General features: G+C 44.2%; 1 protein-coding gene across 3 annotated transcripts in view; it reads right to left on the bottom strand.

Moving 5' to 3' along the window:
* The window catches only part of ATL2 (atlastin GTPase 2), a 44,674-nt gene extending 26,382 nt beyond the window's left edge, over positions 1 to 18,292 (bottom strand). Inside the window, exon 1 of one of the 3 annotated variants that reach the window (XM_031047514.2) lies at positions 18,086 to 18,292. In XM_031047514.2, the coding sequence (XP_030903374.2) occupies positions 18,086 to 18,215 (130 nt within the window). In that variant the 5' untranslated portion in view covers positions 18,216 to 18,292. Of the gene's footprint in view, positions 1 to 15,521; positions 15,667 to 18,085 lie in introns of those variants that run through there. The other 2 variants (XM_005147405.3, XM_034060398.1) reach the window with 2 other exon arrangements.
* Positions 18,293 to 22,615: the final 4,323 nt, after the last annotated feature.

Below are 22,615 nucleotides of genomic sequence, written 5' to 3' on the forward strand. Positions count from 1 at the left end.
AATTATCCTATTCTCCTGAACCCCAGAATTTGGGAGTTACTAGGATAGAGGCCTAAAAGAACACCAAACAAAATTACCTGTCCAAGATGAAGTCTCCCCTTATTTAGGTACCACAACACTGAAGTTTGTCCCACAGCAGAAACAAACTCCACCACTGGCCTGATTAGATTTTTCTTATCAAGCATCTGGAAGCTGTTTAGTACTTGCAAAATTACCCCTAACTACAGATATAGATTTTGATGTACTCAATCAGAACTCACCATGCACAAATTTGACGGAGGCACCTTCCTAGCAGTTATTTATCTGGGAACATCACTGTATGAACTTAAGGATGCTGGATTGCTAGTCAGGATTGCATTTTCAAGCACTGCTTTAATGAAGACAAAGAAGTAGCCATCTCCAGTTACGTGATGCATTGCACACAGGTAAGTTACATGGCCTCATGCTTCCTGTGGAAGCAGCCCAGAAGCAGTGTTCTCTTGCAGGATGTCTCTTAAGGCACCATGGAACACACCACTGTTTAATTTATTCATGGCAGAGACCCTGCCAATACCCACAGGACCTGCCAAGTCATTCCTGCCAGACTTCACATCCTAGATACTATCATCGGCAAAAGACTTCAGAACAGTGCTCCAACGCACTGCTTTGTGGATGTAATGAGCTACTTGAGTTATTACCATGAACCTGAAAAACTGGTAACATGGTGACCCTGGAGTTTCCTCAGTGGCTGTCTCTTTAGCTGATTCTGACAACATTTCCCTTCATTGCAGATCAGAGAGGACGTTTCCATTTCTAAGTATTAAATCTGTGCTGCCTCATAGGCCAGTGACACTAAATCTTATATAGCTTGAATCTATTAAGCTAGTGCAGTACTTGGTTTGAACAGGAAGTAAACTTGAATGCTTAAACCGTAGGCAGCTAGAACTGAACTCCAACATTATCCAAGGGGATGTGCAAAACAGCCCCTGGCATCAGCCTAACTCAAACTGGTTGACAAAGCAGCCAAAAGAATTCAATTGCACTAACAGCCCTCACAACTGGAAGGAGTAGCTTTAAAAAGAAAAGCTGTCTACAGGACACCAAACTAAAACTACATTGACACAATACTGGTCACCACTGCAGAAGAAAAACCTCTCACCTTTGGCCTAAAGCTTTTGTTTTCCCAGATATTAAACAAGCCCTCTTTTCTGAAAGAGTTTACAAAATGGGTTTTGCCCCATATAGGTAGCACCCTTGGTATGCCAGAAAACTTGGGAGGATAGCCAAGGTGAGGTATAAAGATTTGACAGTCAGAAAGAAAGCCTTCAGCATCACAGCCTAGAAACATGAAGGGAATAATTCTATTGATAAAAGCATTCAGATTTTATAGCTCCAAGAAGAAACACCTGTGTTTTAGTAAACAGATATTCACCCAATGTATCAAAGCCTCTGCTCCTACATAATCCCCAGGCAACAAATTTAACTTGATTACTTAAAACAGCCTTATATCCTTTTATTTACATGCGTACTTCAGCTGCAGTGAGGTATCAATTTTGTGAACTAAGATGAACTGTAAAACAGTCTGAAGTAACAGCTGCAACTTCTCTTCATTCACCTGGAGCTTGACATTGACCATCTTTTCCTACTTGGAAGGTATCAGAACCTTAGCAGACCTCAAAGTGCAAGTTGTAGCAGCATTCCTACGCTAGTGCAGAGCATAGCCACCCAAAGCTTCTTCAAGCCAAGAAGTTTCCTAGGGAACAAGCAGATTGGTCTTTTATCAATAGTTATTTCTAAACAAGTAGATTCTCCCTATCACAAGTAGACAGTACTATCAAAAGCTTACAAACAATCAGTCTGTTAAAGCTCACAACATCTTGTTAACAATATTCTGCACTCCTGGAAGTCAGTTAGCTCAGACAGGACAGAAGATTCATTTTAGTCCCTTGTCAATTACTGTTAGATTTCACTTACCAGTAGAAATAATAAAAATCAAATCCAGAGCATAAAGTTGGGGTTTTTGTTTGGTTTGGAATGGTTTCTTGTAGGTTTTTTATTGGTTTTGTTTATTTGTTGACTAGCCAGCCTAATTTATCTGAAAGCTCCCAACCTACCTACAGAAAAGACCATCACTGCCATGAATCAAGCACTTTAGAGGGTGGAGAACTACAGTGTTGACAGCTGTGAAGGAAACTTGATCCATCCAGAAGAGCTGGTTTGATAACCTCATGACTGAGTTGCAGAAAACACCTTTCCCTTCAAGAGATTTAAATTACTTAGCAATTAATAGGACAGACATTGCACAAGTATATTAACTGCAGAACAAGTGCTACTGCTCATCCTAGGAGCACAGTCAGCATATGCTAACCTGTCATATGCTCCTAAGCAGATGTCGACTTTTTTGGTCCTCTATACCACCTTCTGGCTTCTTACCCTGTTACTCTGGCTAGTCACTCTCAGGCATCACTGGAGCTCTTTGGAAGCCTTTCTAGAAAGCTTCAGCATCCTGGACACAAGGACCACATTCTAATTCCAAGAACTAATTTCCCAGCAGTCTCTCAAAACAACAGTCAGGGCAAGAAATCCCATTTCACAGCCCACTTATCTGCAATAGCTGCAGAAGCACTGTAACAAGTCCTGTAAGTAATTCATAAAATAAGCAAGTTGATAGTACTGTCAAGTCAGTCCAGGCATTAACGAAATTCACAACTTGAAGAATGAAATGAATGAAAATTCACAACCTCCTTATTTTCCCCACCTGCCCCAGCAGTCATAGCATACTACCTGAAACTCAGCATTTAAGTAGAATGTCCTAGGGCCCAGTCTAGCAACCACAAACTGCTCTAGGTTTTTGCAATAGTCCAGTCCCAGCAAATCCAGTAAGGAATGGCTGAGGACTAACTTTAGAAGAGGTGGCATTCACAGAATGAGTACCCCTACACTAGAGTGTTTCTAGCCAACTGGAAAGTAGGTTTGGACTTGAAAAGATCATGACAGCCTCCCTATACAGGTCTCCATGATACACATTCAGTAATGCTACAGATGCAACTAAACCAACAGACTTTTGTTGGTTTGGACTTTTTTTTCTTTTGTTTTGTTTGTTTGTTTTCTTATAGTATCTCAACACTTTGAGAAGTCCAGTTTCATCCCAGTAATGGGGTTATGGACACAGCACATCCATCCTATACAGTGGCTGTTCCAGAAGCATGGGTGATGGTTTCTTGCACTGCATGCAGAACAGCAAAGAAACACTGACTCCTGCAAGACTACTAAAGACAGGCTGGTATTAACTCACTCACAGGGTTGGTCTCAATACTGCTGAAAATTCCCAAATGCACAGAAGACTAGACCTCAGGCTTTTAGTACATAACAGAAAAGCTTTCACCTGACAAAGCATATGGCAGCAGAGCTTGCAGTACAGTGCTGCAGGCCCAGAAAGCCATAGTTACATTTTTCTTTTTCAAAGACGTTCATCTGACCTTTGAAGCTTTTGTACTACTGAACTGACATACTCCAGACTACAGTCACATCCACCATTCTGGCTGGAGCTAATGCAAGATCATCATTAACTAGATTTGCCATCCATTCTGGCCTGTTACTATGACCATTCACTAATTATTCCCTACTTCACTTTGGCTTCTTCCAAACTGAATCATTCAATTAGATCACATGAACAGTTCTAACCATACATAATTACCTCTTAACCCAGGTTAAGCAGGCTGAGAGACACAAGGGAAACAATACTATAGAGCAAGACACAGAAGCAGACAGACTTGAATGGAAACAAATACAGTCAAGACACTAGCACCCAGTTTCCCTGTAAGCTCTTCACTACACTCAGCAATAACTACAGCAGGACTACTACTGACACTCATCAGCCAAGTATCAAGAACAAGCACCATTTGTTGAAACGTTAAGCCAGATTTTGAGAACAGCAGCTTCTTGTGTATGTACAGAGTATTCCAACTGAACTCAACTAAATAACCCATTTCTTAAAGTATAAAGTGAAATGAAAAGCTAATTCCTGCTTCCCTTAAGTACACAGCTAGCAGCTGATGACCTATTTGTCCTGCAGTGTACAGTCAGCTCAACTTGCACACTATGAAACTAAGAGACAGCCTGCTTTAAATGTGAATTCCTCCCTTTAAGCACATTAATCGAAATAAAGTACCCAGACAGTTACCTTTAAGTATGAACCCAAATACAACTTGAGCTCTTTAACTCATCATTCACATTCTAATGCTAATTGCTAAACTCTGTTGGTTTTAGATACAGTACAGGTTTTTGATCAACAAGCACTGAATGACAACTAGTAATAGTTTTTCTAGACGGGGGTTGGACACAGACAACTGTACACAGATGAGGCAAACATTAAATAAATTTAAATTCCATTTTCTTTTAGTGGCTAAAGACTTGGACTATGAACAAAGTCTAAAGGAGTAACTTTCATTGATGTAGATGGCTTTCATCAGTACTCCTTCAATATGCTCTATCACAAGGAGTTACAAAGCATTCATTCACTCTGTACATCTTCAAGCTGATAGTATCTTGTTGGTACAGAAACCTGCACTCCGCTAGAAGTCCAACTTTAAATCAAAACTGCCAGTACCCCTAGATACTTTAGCTCTCAGCGTTCCTGAACTCCTTCACTAGTGATCTGCAGACATCACATGCATGGATCCATACAAAAGTGATCCAAGTCTCCCGCTCACAGTTCAGTACAGATGTACGATAGGTTCTCCCACATACCTGAATGGTAAAGCAAGCTGAAGTGGGCTACACTAACCTCAAACCATCTGGCTTGAAATCTTGTTCTACATCCATGGCCTGAGGGAGTTCACAGCTTGAATCAAAAGCTTAAAATAAGTTAGCATGAGGAAACTGCTGCACTACATTCAAATGTAATGAATTCTATCAGAGCTTCACCTAGGAAGTTTTCCTGTGAGAGAAAGGAGACAAATGCTTAAATGTTTCTTGTTCTGGTGTAGTGAACTGAGGAAAGTGTGGGCATGTGTGAACTGAGTTCCAGAGTGTAGGGAAAAGAAAAAAAAAGGTTAACCTTCAAACCTTATTTGGTAAGGTAAAAAATCTGGCACATCTATCGGAAAAAAAAAGAAAAATCATTAGATTTAAGTCACAAAATTGTCCTCCCCTTTCTCCAGCAGCCCTACTCCATACAATAAACTCACAGCAAGGTCTACATTAAAGCTATGGGGCTACCACAGACCATAACGCACCACTGCTTTTCTATTGCTGACCAGCAAACGCTGCCAAGTAGCTCATTTTAAGGCCAGAAATAATTAAATGCTTTGAATATTTTGACTATAAATAGGACTGATGAGCTAAGTTCCAAAGACTTGTTTGGATATCCAGTAAGACTGACAGAGGAGTAGAAGAGAAGACACGTTTAACTCTCTCTGTTCCTTCAGGGCAACGGGATGCTAAGGGACAGATCTAGAGCTGTTACATAAACTGTGAGCAGAAGCAAAAAGTACCCAAAGCTACAATTCTGCCAGGGAAGGGGAAAAAGGAGATATTCTGATGACCTAGATACCTATGAAGCGTCATAACTGATCAAACAATAGGCCTGTCAACTCCTAAGTGCTTTAAAATGCTTCTCTGTTGAATGGTCTGCAGGAGCAGAGAGCTCTCCTCTGTGCAAAATGCTGGTAACCTAGCATTTTGCATTCTCAATTGAAGGGGATAGAAAAGCTAGAGGGAGACTTCAGTATAAAAAGAGAGGTGCAGCAAAGAACTCAACCCTCAAATTCAGCTATTTCCAGCAAATGCATACAAGTAACAGAATACCACTATGCACAGATTAAGACAGAAGTAGCAGAAACCCTGACACAACCTAGTAAGCAACAACAAAAAAATGTATATAAGGTTTGCTAATATATATAAATATATATTTATATATAAATATGTATAAAAGGATTCTGAAAGCACATCTTGAACTTAGATGTTTCTTCACAGCTACAAGGAAAAACTTGAAGGGTAAGAATAGTCACAAAGCATGCTTCTTATCCTTCTTCCACTCTGCCTAAAACTCACTGCTATTATTAGCACACTCACTGAAGGACCTAACAGGATCTCTACCCACAGTAAGGTTTACCAGTATTTTTCCAGCCCCCTCAAAGAATGCTGCTTTAGAATGCTAAGACTAAGGCAAATGAAATCACTAAAAGGCCTCTTCCTCACCTTTTCTCCCCTTACCCATCCTCCCAGTTTCTTGAGGATGGGAATGAGAACACACTGGATCTGACAATGTCTTAGCTCACCACAGACTGGAAATGGCAAGTGAAAGCTCTTTGTGACCACTGCAGGCCACACAGATTTAAAGTAGGCAGACTTCTGCTTGTATTTCAGAGTGACTGTATTTAAGGTTGCTGCTCAACCAAATTGATTCAGTCGGTATTTTCTAATTGGTCTAGCCCATAACTATATTTTAGATACCTTGTATGTACTCCTCATCTCAGCAGCTGGTAATTTAAACAACGACCAGCTAACCCAAACCAATATTTTGAGTAAGAAGGATAAGAAGGAAAGAATATGACAAGAGACGTCAACTGCAATTACCCCATATTTGAACTTTACATTTGCAGCCAGAGTAAGTTTAGTCACACATCTGCATCTGTACCATGGCCACAGAGGAGCTCAGCAGCAAGTAAAACAAGTACTTTTGCTGTACAAGGAGGTATGCCAAAGGGCTAGTTTTCATACTGATTTCCAGGATAAACGAGCTGTCAGTCAGGAACACCAACAGGTTTAAGGAAACAGAGCAAGTCAAAGAGGCTTTCGTTTTCCTTTTTGATCAAACCATGCTTGTAAGAGTCTAAAGTTTCTAAGCAAAATGATCTTTTAGCCTCCAACTTACACACAGCTTTCCGCCTCTCAAGTTCTGCAGCTAAGGGAGCCTCCCATCCAGCTTTTCCAGCACTGAATCCCATAATTCTGTTTTAATAATAAGTTATACAATTCATTTCAAAGAATAAAGGGCAGTACATGGAGAGACTGTGTTTGCTGTAGGAAACTGCCTTCTCAAGATCACATAGCTAGCAGAACAGATAGAGTAACTACCTTCAGACACCTTCATGGAGTATTTCAATTCCTCCTCCCTCTCCCTTCTCAACTATGCTTCGCTTGGTACTGTCACTAACACACCCACTAGATGAAAGGGAAGTATGACCAAGGGAAACACAACCTTAACCAACACAGTTAATGCCCAGATCAAGAATGTGAATCTAGACAGGAAGAAAGCCCCACCAAGGCACATTGAGGAATAATTGAGGCAGGAGAAATCGCATTTTGTATGCGTTCATTTTATCTCCAATGGAAGAAGAGATTTTTCTCACATAGCTACAACAGAAGTAGCTTTCATCACAGTTCCTGCTGCTATGAACACAGAGAAAGAGGCCTGGGCTGTCATATCACCCACAGTAATCGATACAGCACCTAACTAATGTCCATATACTTCAGAGCCCCACCTACTCCCCGCAACTCCCAGGTCTCTACCATACATCACTGGTGTTGCTGCACAAAAGTCATTAGCTAAGGCAACAGCTCAAAGTACATTTATTCTGCCAACAGGACGCTGCAGGTAGCTGCCTCCTCCTCTCTCCCATGTTGCCTCTCCAAGCCTGTTTCACCAGTAAAGCGAAGGTTTAGCCACCCACTTACATAGGAGCTCTCCCACTCTTTCCCATTTCCAGTACCACGCAGTACCACACTGCCTTTCCTACTAATTTTACCACATATTCAACGCCGCTGAATGTCAACTAAATAAACCAAACCAGCAGAAATAACAATCCAATATGACCAGTTTTCTGCAAACTGTATCACCTCAGTAACAGTCCAACGAGCACCTGAGGTGAAGAAAAAAAGCAGAGCCTCACAGCTTCACGTGTGGGGCATAGGGTCAGCTCAGCTGTACTTCTGAACAGGACTGGTGCCCCATGTGTTGGCACCATTGTTCTAGGTCCAGGCACCAACTTATCTTGAACAAACTGAAGGTGATGTGCTGTGCACTTTACAGTCTCTGAAACAGCTGCACCAGCACGATTGAGGGGGAGGCACAAGCTGCTTGACTGGGTGCTGGTGCCAGAACACAAGTTCAGCTTTGTAACTACAGCCCAGTTAAGCTGGAAAACTTCTCCAGACTCTCAGAACTCACAAGTACTGTTAAGAAGCATGTTCCTGGGGAGACTGACTTAGTGATATGTGATAACACTGCAAAGATGGGTGGACAACTGGGCTGTAACTGGATCTGATTGGGTGTTGCCAAGGATTTGTCTAGATCTGAAAGAGTTCAGTTTAGGCTAGGCTAGCCAACACATTTGTTAACCTTCACTTAACACTAAAGTTTCCTTCCTTTCCAAATAGAAGTTAGCACTAGTTTCAGTTTTGTCAGCAACAGCCTAGACTGTTTAGCAGTGGAAAGACCTTGAGCTTGGCATAGTCCTTCCTGCACTAAAGGAGAATTCCCTTGGATGTTCCTACTAAATAAACTGTAACTGCCAAAAGTTGTTTCTTCTAATCTACTCTTCAGTAGAATTTTGAGTTCAAGAATAACCAGTTAAATTGTCTCAAGGTTGCTGTAAAACACACTTTAGAAGCTCAGTTCCATGCAATATGTGCCTTCATATCAGTTCAAAGGGCTTAAGACTTACCTAAGCTTCTTTAACATCATTCATGACACTTGTTAACACAGAAACCTCATCCACTAGTGCAAAACAAGAGTCTTAACAACAGCAGCACTTTAAAGTTTAAAACAGCCTTTTTCTGGACAGCAAATGCTATTATGTATACACTAATGGCTGCTAGCCAGTTAAGCCTAGTGATGAGTATATTAATGAGGGTCAAAAACATACAGCAACCCCAAAGATAAGGCAAAACACACTGTCCTCCTGAAAGGAGAAAATTAGAAGGGGAGTTGGTTACCACTTCTCTTTACATCAAGTTCTCAAATTAGTCTGAATTCAACTAGCCAATCTAACTGCTTGTCTACAGGACAGCACACAATATCATATGGTGAGACTATAAATGGGTTAATATCCATCTTTCACTTGGGTGGAGAGCAAAGAGGGAAATACAACTGCCTGAAGATACATATTTAACACTCTCTTTCAACCATTCAGTCTTTGTAAATCATATTTATTGTCTCCATTCTGAGGATCCGGGAAATCTTTCCTTAGAGCATATGGAAGTCAAACACTGGGAAAATAAGTCCAGGTTTTAGAAGGTGAACTCAAAGGGAGATAATGCACTGCTCTTTAAAGCTCACAAAAACTTAATCTAGTCAGTTCTAATGCACTACAGAAATAAGTGAACAACAGTTTAGACTACAGAACAGCTCAGTTTGATATTTGATTAATGGAACAGTGATATGTCTGCAACACCAAGTACTTAAACTGAGACTCTAAGAATAACATTCAGTCTATCACAAGCCAACTTCTAACCTCTTTAAAAGCATCAGACTGCATTTTAAGGATGAAGAATTCCTAGTAGCTTCTGAAGGTTCCACAAGTATTCCACACGAGAACATCTGCTATATTAGTGTGGATAGTGCATTTGGTTTTCTGTTGAAAAAAAATAAGCTTAAAAGTAGAAGCTGCATTTCTTAATGCTCCCTATCACCATTATTATGTTTTGAAGCATATTTTACCTTTTAAATCTCAGAGCATAACATATGATAAGTTTTCAGTAGCTACCTATTTCTACAGTACTATTAGCTCTTGAAAACACCCTAGGTTCTGAGCCCCAGCCCCTGAAAGTATTACTAACTGAACTCTTCCAAACAACCTCTGTACCAAGAGGTCTGACATACTAGCACTCAGAAAGATTTCCTTTTAAGTATTTCATACTGCATTCCTTTCCTTATCCCCATGACAAGCTCAAGACTTTGTTGCCTGGAAGATAAGTGATAACTGCCTTGAGGGCAGCTTTTAAGGCCATGTTTAGAATCACACTGCTGTTGTTAACAAGAACAATTCCTTACTATTAGTTCAGAATTACAAAGTATTTAAGAAATTATTTCTCTTAAAAACAAGATAACGTCTTGTTTTAAGCAAGTGATTTGTTTATATCAAGAACCTTAACCTAACTTTCTACAGCAGTCATTTTCACTACCACTCTATGTCTTTAATACATTAAAGGAAGCCAAGCTTCTGCCTTGATGCTTAGCTGTTCATGCACTTCAAGTTGCCTCCCCTGAAACCAGTACTGTGACTATTTCCACATTAGGCACAGGACTGACAGATAGCACCTTTCATTTCGCAATTGCTTATGGTTCCCCCAAGTAGATCACACTATACAGACCAAGATAAAAGAAGAGCCACAAGAAAAAGCCAGAAGACCCTTTATTACATTTACCCAAGGAGCTGAAAACACAGAGGGGGTTGAGAAGAACAGAGGAATATGACACAACATGTAAGTTTGCAAGCAGTAGTATCATAAGATTATTCTTATAGAGACACTTAAAATAACTGCACTTATTCTTCCACTCAGCAGTACCACCCTGTTAGAGAAGATAAGAGGCGAGAACAACTTTTCCAAGGACACACAACATACAAGAAGTAGTCCTAACACATCAGTACAAGCAGTTGACACATTCTCCAACAGGTTTCTGTAACGTAAAAAACAAAACAAACCAACAAACCTTGTTGTCCTGGAATCTTTATACAACACATTGTATAAACGATTCTCAAAAGACACTTCAAATATTTTACTGAGACCAATAAGATCCTCAAAATTTAACATGACTATCTCTAAAGTGAAGGAAGAAAAACGTATCACTTGACACTAACTACAGACTGGAACCTGATTCTGATCTCTCCTGAGCAACAGCTACATTAGAGCAAATTAAATTCTACTCTCAAATATCCATTTACTAGAAATTACATTCTACACTCCATGTCTGTAATCGGTACAAGATCTTATTAGCTCGAGCCTTCAACTTTACCACCTTCCAGGGTTTCGCTTCTATTCCAGCCTTAAGAGAAACCTGCCAAGACTTGCAGTAGCACACAAACCCCACCTTGCCACACAAAATCACTGGTATGTGGGGCTGAAAATACAATGTCTTTTGCTCATTGTCTACACTGAAAAATAATGCTGAAATACACCTAGAACAAAGAAAAACATATTAAATCAGACATCTCCCTTTCTAGCAAAAGCACATCAGAATATCTCTCATACCATACACAAGCCATAAATAGAGGCCCAGTAACCCAGCTGTAAACTGAGTCCCTTCCCAAAAGGCGCTTTGTGCAGTCTTACAGCTTTGACAGCTCTCTTGCCTGTTCCTCTGGGATAGAGAAGAGCAGGGCAATTCTTTTAAAAGAAGATGGTCCTTCACAAATCATTTCTGCAAAGACTCAAATGGACTTCTCTCTCACATTATATTTGATTTCCTACTAGTTCTGCTCATAAATTCAGCATGCTGGCATCAAACAGGAATTCCAATACCCAGATTACCTCTGTTCACTCAGGTAACCTTTGTCAGACTGCCTTGGATGCTATATGGTTTCGTAATGCCATCTTTGGTGTCAAGCATTCTGCTTTCAATTTCTCCAGCCTTAAAGAGGAGCCAGCCACTAACCACTATAAATTTAGTAAAGCTATTTTTTGTTTAGTTAATGGGAAAGGGACAAGAGTTATTTAGCTTCACATATCACACTGAGCACAAGGATCTACTTTTCTCACACTTTTGAGATACAAACTAGTCTTGTGACTCCAAGGAGCAACGTCCCCATGGAGCAGCCAGAATTCTCAGTGACAGGACTCCAGGCAAACTAACTAGATAGCTCTAGGATATGTAAGCACATGAACAACCTGCTATGGAGGCAATTCATTAAGTGAACTTACCAGCTATGGCACTGTAATGGCACCGGTAGGCTCCCTCCCAAGCACAAAGAGGGAGTGTAAGCTCCTTGATTTGCTGCAGAGCAGGAATTCCAGTTAAACACCAAGAGGTAGTTACTTGCCTACCATTAATTTATACCTTAGATCATCTCCCAGTAACTCATTTGTACAGCTACAGAATACAATGGATGCTACCTTCAAGTCTTAAGAAATACATGCAGTCAAGTAAGAATTAACAGTGGGGGAGGCAAAACAAATCTTCCAATTCCTCAGATTTCATTCCAGGTTTTTTAAGTGGGCAGATGATCAACTTCCAAAATTTAAATGCCTTCAGAGTTCCTCATATTGCACGCATCCAAAAAGCACGCTCAGCAAGTACATGAAACCTTGCTTTCCTGGAAATGAATGTTACAGAAAATTTGTTAATTTATTTCAGAAATAAACAGAAGTTAAAGGTCAGACAAGTTGGCTACCAATGCTCTCAGAACACTAGTCCCTATTATATATTATTTTTGCTGCTAGAAGTTACTTGATTATAATCCTTGACTTAATAGATATCACTCATTTCATAACAGGTAACTGAAATACCAGGAAATCTGAGTGATGTTTTCAGATATATTTCAAACTTGCTCACCTGTTTGTTCTGCTGTTTCAGATACAAACACCATCCCCACAAATGTATTCATGTAAATCGACTCCCTACAGAGCACTATGACTTCAAAATCAGCTACAGGAGGCAGTATTCATGTTAAGAACAACCTGCCAGAAACCCAGGGAAGTTACCTCCATCCTTCCTCCAGGATATCCCAAGAATGCTGAAAATGTTTTGAGAAAGAGACCCAGTCATTCCCCAGTAAGAGTAAAGTCTTAAGGACCAATGTATACAAGTACTTCTGAAAGCTTTCAGTTGATAAAAATCGACAAATATAGCAGCCCTGACTATGCAGAAGCTTAGAAAATATTTCTGTGCCTTTTTCCCCTTAGACAGTTGCCATTAAAGACAAAACCTTAAAACAGTAATGACTGCTGTATTAAAGCTTGGGAAGTTACTGCAGGATTTAGCAAGAAGCTGGAAAATGCACTCAAACTGACAACTTTCAGAACACACTGTAAGTGCACTTTGCAGCAACAATAAAGACAAGGAAACAATTTAACCCGATTTTAAAGTTTAAAACTTCCAATTCAAAGACTGCCATGCCAGGATATCAAAAATTATCCAAAGGATAATATGCCTGTTCATAACTGCAGTGCAACTTCAGGTCTAACTTTTCTACATAAGATGTTTAGTGAAACTTGGCAGTACTCTTCATGAATGTCCTTGGAACAGTTAGAACTGTCTACAGACTATGCTAAGATGTACAACAGTCAACTGACAACAAAGTTAAGACTAGTTTCACCATAGTGCTGAAGTGAAACCTGCGATGCAGCTTGTGCTGGAGACAAACAACACTGCAGTTCAATATCAAAACATGAACACCACAGAATTTAATTTACATGTATTTCCATCTGCTTATTACATCTGTTTTTACAGTTGGGCAAAAAAAAAAGTCAGAGAGGATGCAACACCATCATCAGGAGATAAATGCTCTATCACACCAGAGGAAAATCCCCAGCCCCCCTCTCCTCCAACAGACCCACTCTTATCCAGGCTAGCCAGCTTGAGGTAACGTCCTTATTCATATTAGGACAAGGGAAAACAATTCCTCCTCTACCACAGTATCTCGCTCCAGTGGTACGTTATACTCAATAAGCAAACATTAATTGCTGATATTTAACCAAACCAGACACTGCAGTTAGCAAGAAGCGCCTGAGACATACCAGCACTCTTCCAAGACCTGGCTCAAGCCCTCCTGTCCACCCAGCATGAACAAGAGCTACTTGGCCACCTAAACTAGGAAAGACTAGTTTTTAAAGAAATGCTTTTACGATAGTTGAAGTAAAACTGTTCTGTGCTAGGACTATTTCAGAAATATCTTTCAATTACAGGCAGAAGATGAGAAGGAAAGAATACAGCCTTCCTCAGTCCCACTCCCTGCTTTCAAAAGAATTTTAGTTGAAATGCCACAGAGCGACTGCTATTATTTCAGGAGGAACTCTAACACCATTAGTGACTTTAGGAAAACCTAGAACATAGCAGCTGTTAAGCAACACTTAGTAATGGTACAGGAGGAGTTACAGGCCTCTCCTGTTACATTTTCCGTAACTATTCCAATCTACGACTCTGCTTTATTTCGTTGTACAGAAAGCTCTTCTGCAAGCAGGCACAGATCAGCCATAGCTGTATATGGAAACCCTATCAAATCAGTTGTTCCATGCTTTTAGTACACAAGTAACTTAAGAGACATGCACATATTTCCACCACTAATGATGACACAGCTACCTTAAAGGCCATTTATTACTGGTGTGCTGGTGCTTTTATGACCCTAAGAAAGTTATGTAATCATCAAATGCTTTGAGATGATTGAAGTACATAGTGGTGAAATACAGAGAGCCATCAAAGAAAAGTCAGCAGTGCTGGTTTGGAGGCATGAAACTGGTATCCAAGCAGTAAAGGAGTACATCATGTCCTCAATGTCAATCTCTGGACTCTTAAATTATTAAAAACCCCAAACTGCCAAACAAACATTCCTACATGTTCAGTAGTGTTGTCTTTTCCTGCCTGTAAAAAAGTCAGTAGAGTCACCACTCCACACCTGACAGTTTATATAGCGTGGTTAGATTTCCTAGTCTCTAGCTGGCTTACAAATGAAGCAATTGAAGCCAATAGTGGCACATGGCATCTGTTAGATTTTGTTTAATCATGCCCATTCCAATCACTCTGCTTCCAAACTGAGAGTTATACAACAAAGATGTTAAAATAGTTCAGTGTTCTAGTGTAGTGCTAAGATCCCCACACAAACAACTCAGCTTTCAAGTCAGTACAATCCCCACAAGTACCAGTCCTCAAGCAGGGTATGGCAGAGGAAGAGTTACAAGCTCTCAGATTTTAAGCTATTCTTGGAAAAATAAGCGTAATAATAATAATAAAAAAGAAAATACTGCGCAGACTCCGGCACATCCGAGACTAAACACCGAGTCAGAGACACGTCCCGTCACCACCGGAGGATGCATTACAAGCAAGAACGGCACTGACAGCGGAGCGCACGGGGTCCATGCGGGGGACGGGCCAACATGATCACCCACCTCCTTCCCCGACCTGCCCGGTGCTGCTCCCTTCGCAGGGGCACGCGGCTCCGGAGCCCTCCAGGCTGCTTCGCTCCGGCCCCGACAGTGCCAGCCCAGTGCCCCGCGGCCCGGGGAGCCCCGGCCGCATTCGGGCCCTCACCCTCCCCTCCTCACGTCATGTACACACGGGCCACGCCGCAGCGGGGAATAAGGTCACCGACAGCCGGGCCGCGCTCCGGTACGTGCCACCGTGGGCACAGCGGCAGGCCCTGCCGGCGCAGGGCGAGCGGGGTGACCCCGCACCGGGAGCCGCCTCTCCGGCTTCCCCCGCCGCCCCTCCAGAGCCAGACGTGGGGGCTGGCGGCCGCCCCCGCCATTTTGAGGAGAGGGGGGCAGAGGAAGGGGGGAAAGGAAGACCCCGGGGCCTCCCCCGGCGCCGCCCGCCGGCAGGTCCCGCGGCGCAGCTCCACGCCTCCCGCGGGCAGCCCCGCCACCGGCCCGGGGAGCCGCGTTACCTGCCGGTGCGGGCCGTTGGCGGGCCGGGCCCGCGCGCCGCGCCGCGTCCCTTGCCGCCATCTTGTCCGGGTTTAAAATTAACTCGCCGTGACGTCAGAGCTCCGCCGAGAGACCTTTCTCGCCCGCCGGCGGTGGCGCGGACAGGGGCGGGCCTGGCGCCGCCGCCCGCCCAGGGAGGGGCGGGGCATGCGCGTTCACAGCCCCGCTGGGGTCCGCCCCCTCCTGCCCCTGTGGCGGTGCTGTACGGGAGGGGACCGCGGGGAAGGGAGGGAGGAGGCGAAGTCCTACTCGCTGTGGCACGAAGGGTTCTCTGTGGTAAAGATGTACGCACTCCGCCCGCCCTCACCAGCCCGGCTCTGCTGCCCGGGCCAGCCCCCAGGCTGACGGGAGGGGTGCTCCCCTCACGGCCGTGCACCCCACCTCAGGTGCGGAGCGTTGAGTGAGGGGCATCAGGAGTGATAGGGATGGAAATGCCATGCCTCTAGCTGCGCAAAACGCCTTCAGGGTGAGAGTCCCGTCAGGGATTCCTCACGCTGCGCTGGCCTTTCCCACCTCTGTTGGGCCAGAGGACAACATGTCCATGGGGACAGCCAGGAAAGTGACCCGAGCACTCTGTGCTCCTGGCAGGAACACCAGCTCCTCGCTGAGAGCTTGCTGCTGCTGCTGCTGCATTTGGGCTGGAAACACACGAGAGGACAGCTCTGAATCAGAACAAGCCACACAGGTTCCCAAGGGACCAAACATTCCTGCTTGTTTCTGGCGTTTGTGAGAGCCTTGTTCCCCTAACCCAGTGCTGACATTACCGTCTGCATTCAGAAGGCCAGCTATTAAAGCTAACTGCCTTTACTGCACAAAGGGTTTAGGTCTGTGAGGTTTCGTATTGCTAAAGGTTATGCAAACCTTGACAATCAAATTGATCGGTGTGACCTTGTTCCTGGTTACAACAACATATTTGGCTGATAAATCAGCATGTGAAGTGAGCAACAGCATTGCAAAACCCCACCTCGCTGTGGTAATGCTTTCTGTAGAAACCATTTGCCTAAAAGACTTGAGCTGTGCTAACTTATTTGGTCCTGGAGATGCAACATTTGAATGACAACAATCCAAATACAAGCTGAGTTGGGTTCTGAGGTGGAGGAAAAGCTTCTGAACAAAAAAAACCCAACAGGCTGCACTGGCACCTGGAAGTGTTTCCCAACCAAACCTTCTCCAAACCCTCTTTCCAGTCCTTTACTACTGAAGTAGCACATAAGGGTCATCCTAACACTGGGGTCTGTTACACTTGTTTATATGCTTACAGTAGCACTCCTTGCCTCAGAGAGTTTAACGTCTAAAAGACATTAAAATGTCTAAAAGATGCTGTAATCACAGCAAGGGAGAACTGCAAAAGGATACAATGATCGAATTAATACATTCAATTCTAGTTATGCCGCTTGTGTTAATAAAATATGCAATGCTGTAAAACTGTTAATAACTTTATTTTTCTAGATTTACACCAGCATAAATGGAATCAGGATTCAACCCCTTTTTACAGAAGTATTGGTATGAATGCAAGGAAAAAAATGTTGCCATTGGCCTTTTGCAGTTTCATACTCTACTTATTTGGATAAAATGAGTGTTCCATTATCTGTCCTTCTAATCGTATGCCAAGTCAAGAGGAAAACCTTTCCTGACGTCAGAAAGAAGGCAGAGCACACTCTCCATACAGAGGTATTTCAGAGATACACAGGAAATCAGGCCAAGTATCTTCAAGTAAAAGTGCAATGAAAGCCAGAAACAGTGTTAACTGATAGACTTCAGCTTCAGCAACTCTGTAAGAAACTTTAAAAATGGGAGAAGACATACTAAAGAAGTTTCTCAGCTCTGTTGTTAGTAAACAGCCTTGTTTCTGAGCAAGTCTGGAACAGGTTACATGGAGGAGAGTTTGAAATAGTGTATATACAGACAGATTTCTGCTCCATGCAACAGGATTTGCTGCTGCTGTAATGTGAGAACAGAAGTCAAGAACTTGGAGGTCAGAAGGCTCAATCTAAATTCTGTCCTTTCACGTCTGCAGGAAGGAAAGATACATTGAGTACTGCATTCAGGTCTGGGGCCCCCAACATGTGGACCTGTTGGAGCAAGTCCATGAAGATGCTCCAAGGGTTGGAGCACCTCTTCTATAAAGACAAGCTAAGGGAGCTGGACTTGTTCAGCCTGGAGAAGTCTCCAGGGAGACCATAGAGCAGCTTCCAGTACCTAAAGGTGCCAAGTTTAGACACAGCCCCAAGGCAGGGGCTGCTCAGCTATTCTGCTGGGAGAGTCGTCCCCTTCTGCAGCCAGAAGGCAAGTCGATCCACCACAGTTTCTCCTGCCCTTCAAGACAGCATGGAATGGGAAAAGAGTTCCTGACCCTTGCCAGCAGAGGCATTCACTGGACGCTAGAAAAGGCTGGATTAGATGCAGGTTCCTTATGCCTTCCTGTTTAAAATGCTTCTGTGTCCCTGTCAGATGTCCTGTGCAATGCTACTGTGTCTGTTTAAGGTGACCAACATGATGACAAATCTCTAAGCCAAACACCCACCTGAAGCATGCTGAACACCACTCCTAGGCTGGGGAACAGAGCAGTCTTCCATTCTGAAGGGCTGAGGGTCCTGGGATGAGTTGGAGAGGTCTCTGTTGGCAGTACAGCACTTACTAATATCTTTACTCATTTGCTTCAGTCCAACCTAGAGACAAGGTGTGTCTCAGTCGTCCCTGTAGGCTACACAGTGCTGCATTCCTCTGGGAGCTGAGGACAGACAGCAATGAGATAAAGGTGATTCTTCCAGCAGCCCCACTGCCTCCAGCGATCGGGTGCCTCCCACCTCTTGGCTGCAGTCCCTAGAGCCACACAAGGCTTCCTAAGGGAGAAGAATGGGGATACTAGGAGTGGTCAGCCCTTCAGCAGTGAACTAGTGCTAGCACTGGGAACAGCCTGTGCAGATGGTGGTCAGCAGCCCTCCCACCAGACACCAGATGCAGGGAGCTGCATCACTTGGGCAAGCCTGAAATTTCCTAAGAGTCTCCCAGTGGGAAATCTGCCTGGATCTCAGGCTTGCTTCCAGAGACAAACGTGTCCATCCCCACCCCAATTTGGAAAAGCCCTACAAGGTACCTTATCTTACTTTACTCTGAGAAGCACCCAGGCTGCAGAACCACAGCCCTACTGCTCATGAATTCACCTCATCACAGCTTCCCACAGCTTCCCACCTCTTCCAGCTGGAACCCTCCTCCCCTCTGCACTGTGCCAGGAGGTGCTGGAGGCTGTGCTGCCCACCAAGCTCCTGCCCTCTCTGCAGCTGGATCCTCCTGTTGACTCCCTCTTCCCAGCACCAGTCCCTGCCCACATGCAGGACCTGCTTGGTCCTGCCTGGGCTGGCTGACGCCTGCCTCACCACCTTTGCAAGGATCTCAGCCCCATGAACAAGCAAGCTGGGTTTTCTATGAAATTTTCTGATATCCACCATTCCCCAAGAACAGCTCCCTTAGATTCAGGGGTGCTTTCCTCTGTCACACAGATGATGTCTCACCTCTGCATGTTTGCATGACCTGGAGTTTGATCAAGAAAAGCCAGGATGGGGCTCAGTATGGATCCAAAGCTGGCTCTCCTGCAGGCTTTCCTACAGAGAGCACCAAGGAAGCAGAGAGGCTGCCTGAGAAAGAAGGCAAAAAGAACACTACCAAATCTCTTGAACCTGCAGCTGTCCCACATGCCAAGATGCCTTTTTAGCTGGCAGCAGCCCCTTGCATACCACTCATTTATAGCAAGCCGAGTGGGAGACACATCCCATTCTCCTCTGGTGATGACTCAAAGCTGCTCCTCTGGGGAGGGAGGAGGAAATAATGCTGAATTTTAGCTGTTGTCAGAGCAGCTCAGAGAATGTTGCTAGGCACCAGCTGCAGGAATCACCTGCAAGTGGTTTCATAGGAGGGGCTGGGCCCGAGTGCCAAATACCTTTGAAATGGGCATAATCCATTCTCAGCCTGAAGGAGCTATTGCACAATCTTCCCAGGGCTAAGGGTTTAACACAAGGGACTGTGGCACTGCCGGGGAAGGGGCAGTGGGCAGACTCTGGAACCAGGAGCCATGCTTGTCTCTGTTAGGGGACCTCTCTGGAGGTCCCACAGGTGTGAATGGGAGCCTTCTTCATCCTCCTTTGTTTTCCCTTATGAGGGTGATTGAAGTCTTCAAAGGATTAAATGGCTAAGTGGTTTTCATCTGCTCCTGGGAATGAAGCTCTGTATCCAGCTGAAGCTTTCATTTGCAAGCATTTGTTCAAATGGACTCCTATCCTTGGGGTGTGTATAAACAGTGCAATTTCCATCTCACTGCTGTGTAAGAGCACAAGAAGATGCGGCTGCATTTAAAGCCTGGGCTAGATATCGGCTCCAGTGGAGGCTGCAGTTCTGCTTTGAGTGCCAATACGCCTGAAAGCTGTGGTGCTGCCCCACTGCAGAGATGGGTCTACAGCCAACATGGTGCCTCCAGCCTCACCTGGAGGACATGTCTATCTGTCTGCTGCCTGCTCTGTGGTGGTTTTTGACCTGCCTGCCTCTCTACAAATGAGACCAACTCTGCTGCTGAGGAGCATGCACACACATTAGATGCCAGGATAGTGAAATGCAATTCCACACAAGCTTTAAACTGCTTTTTCTCACCTGATCTGAGCATCTCTAAGCACCTCTGGGGTTTGGGTCCCATTGGTGGCATTTCCCAATGATTCCTTAGGCCATCAAGGCCATCACAGAGAAAGAACTTTTCCATGCCCCCAAATCCTAGCTCCCAAATATCTGTCCTAGAAAAAGAGTAACTGTTCCATCAAAGGTCTTGCAGAGATAATCACACCAACCACTGGTCCTGTATGGTCTCCCTCCAAGGCACAGAGCTGTGTTGTCTCTGCTTGTACAGACAGCACTTGGCACAAGGAAGGAGGAGTCTCCAGTGATGCCTACGTAATCAGTGATACCGTGCTTCAGTCCACAGTACCAGTGCTTTCTCTGCATGGTGCAGCATGCAAAGTTCAGGTTACCAGAGACAGTTTGGGATGAAAGTACTGCACCATCACAGAAGAATCGGTGTTAATTCAGTCTCACTTGGAAAAAAGCTGTGTAGACAGTTTATTCTTTAATGTAATAAGACTGATTGCTTAGTGTGCTGCGGGTATTTGCTAGGAAACACTCCTGTCAGCTTTTAGAAGAAGATACTTGTCTTTACAGCTAAAGGGATCTTTTTTATCACAAGCCAACTTGAAGCAAAGCATCACTGTGTGATACTGATTTGGGTGAAGTGGTGCACATTTACACCTGAGGAGGGTATTTTGCACTGAGTCCTTCCCAGGCAAACCTGGCTCCTGCTTGCAAGTGGGTATGAGTATGATTTCCCTGGCATTCAAAAAGTGTTAATTATACAGCAGAGCTTATTTGCTTCCTTTGAACCTACCTGACTTTGGCTCTGCTGGGTGAGATTTACAGGTCCTCACAAGGAAGCAGAAGGCTTATTCATAGGGTTTCACATGGTTTCTTCCCATGCAAGTCCAGACTAGCTGCATAGAGATGAGTTGTGCTTAAAAGAAGGATCCTGCTGTGAATTCCCACAGCACCAGAGATGAGCTGAAGCTCTCATTGTCCTTTCCTGGAAGGCAAATCACCTCCACCACAGGTTCCCACACACTTGGATGAGGCTGCATCAGCCCATTGCTCCACCAGGATGGGTTTGGATGCAATTGAGCCATGCAGTCACAGCCCACGCTACCCAGCTCAGGAGTTCTGGTCTAGTGCAGGCTGTCTCACCAGCGACTCAGGTACCTAAAAGACATGGTAGCTATCAGCAGGAGCTGACACCAGTGATAGCCCAGGTCAGATGAGGACCTGAGCTTCTGCCACCAGCTGTGGGGACTTACAAGAGAGCACCTGGGGCAGCAGCAACCTGCAGGGCCTGGATGACTGCTGTGCTCTGCTCTGAACCAGTCCTGGATCTCAGGCATGATGTTTAACACACTGATGAAACTGTCTGGGTCCAGTCTCTGGCATCAAATCAAAGCCTGGGGCTGAGTCTAGACATGAAGGACCAGACCAGTTCCACCATCTGTGTTTCCAGATTCAGGCTGGAACATTGGAACTCTGGGCCAAGCTAAGGACGCTAAGCAGAATATGCCATTTAATCTGGCTGGAATAATGTGAGAATTTAACTGGATTTAATCTACTCTCAATAAAATCTATAACACATTGTATGAAGATGGAATTTAATCTTTCTCCAAGTCTCTTTGTATGCATCTGAGCACAGAGCCCACAGCATAGCCATGGGCAATTGCAATGAAATGAGAACCAAGTTTTAGCAGCACCCAAAGGATGGGGCTGAGATCAGTGTCCTTTGGATTAGTGTCAGTCTGATTCAGAGATTCTCCTGCCTCAAAACCTCTCTGTGTGACATGTGGAAGGAATCATCACAGGGGCTGGTAGTCACCAGCCCCAGCCCTGTTCCCAGGCAGCAGGGCTGATGTTGATGGGGTCCCCACGCTTCTGTTGGTGCCTTCAGGAACTGAAGAGAGCCATACTGCTCCACTGGCTCCAGGGGAGTTTCAGCAACTGCAGGTCTCCCCCTGCTGAGTTGAGAAATTCACCCCCATGGGCCAGGCAAGCACTTCAAAATAAAGGCAGCCACTCCAATGCCATGAAGTGAAGTGCACATGTCCTTTGGGAAAAGCACAGTGCCAGGCTGCTGCTGGTGACTGCTCATTGAGAGCATGGCTAGGTCCTCCAGGAAGACTGCACAATGAATTCAGGTGCTGTCCTGTACACTCACTCCATGCCAGCTTGCTCTGTGCACCCAGTCCACCACAAAAAGCACAGTATTGCACTGACTTTGATTGCCTTTAGGTAGTTTGACAAAAGAAGGCTCCAGTGGCTCATTACAAGAAAAACATAAAATTATTTTGAAATATTAATCAGGGAGATATAGAATCATAGAATTACAGGAAGGTTTGGGTTGGAAAGGACCTTAAAGCTCATCCAGTTCCAAGCCCCTGCCACAGACAGGGACACCTTCCACCAGACCAGGTTGCTCCAAGCCCTG

This window comes from Melopsittacus undulatus, chromosome 3, assembly GCF_012275295.1.
Source record: "Melopsittacus undulatus isolate bMelUnd1 chromosome 3, bMelUnd1.mat.Z, whole genome shotgun sequence".
In the NCBI taxonomy this organism is placed as follows: domain Eukaryota; kingdom Metazoa; phylum Chordata; class Aves; order Psittaciformes; family Psittaculidae; genus Melopsittacus; species Melopsittacus undulatus.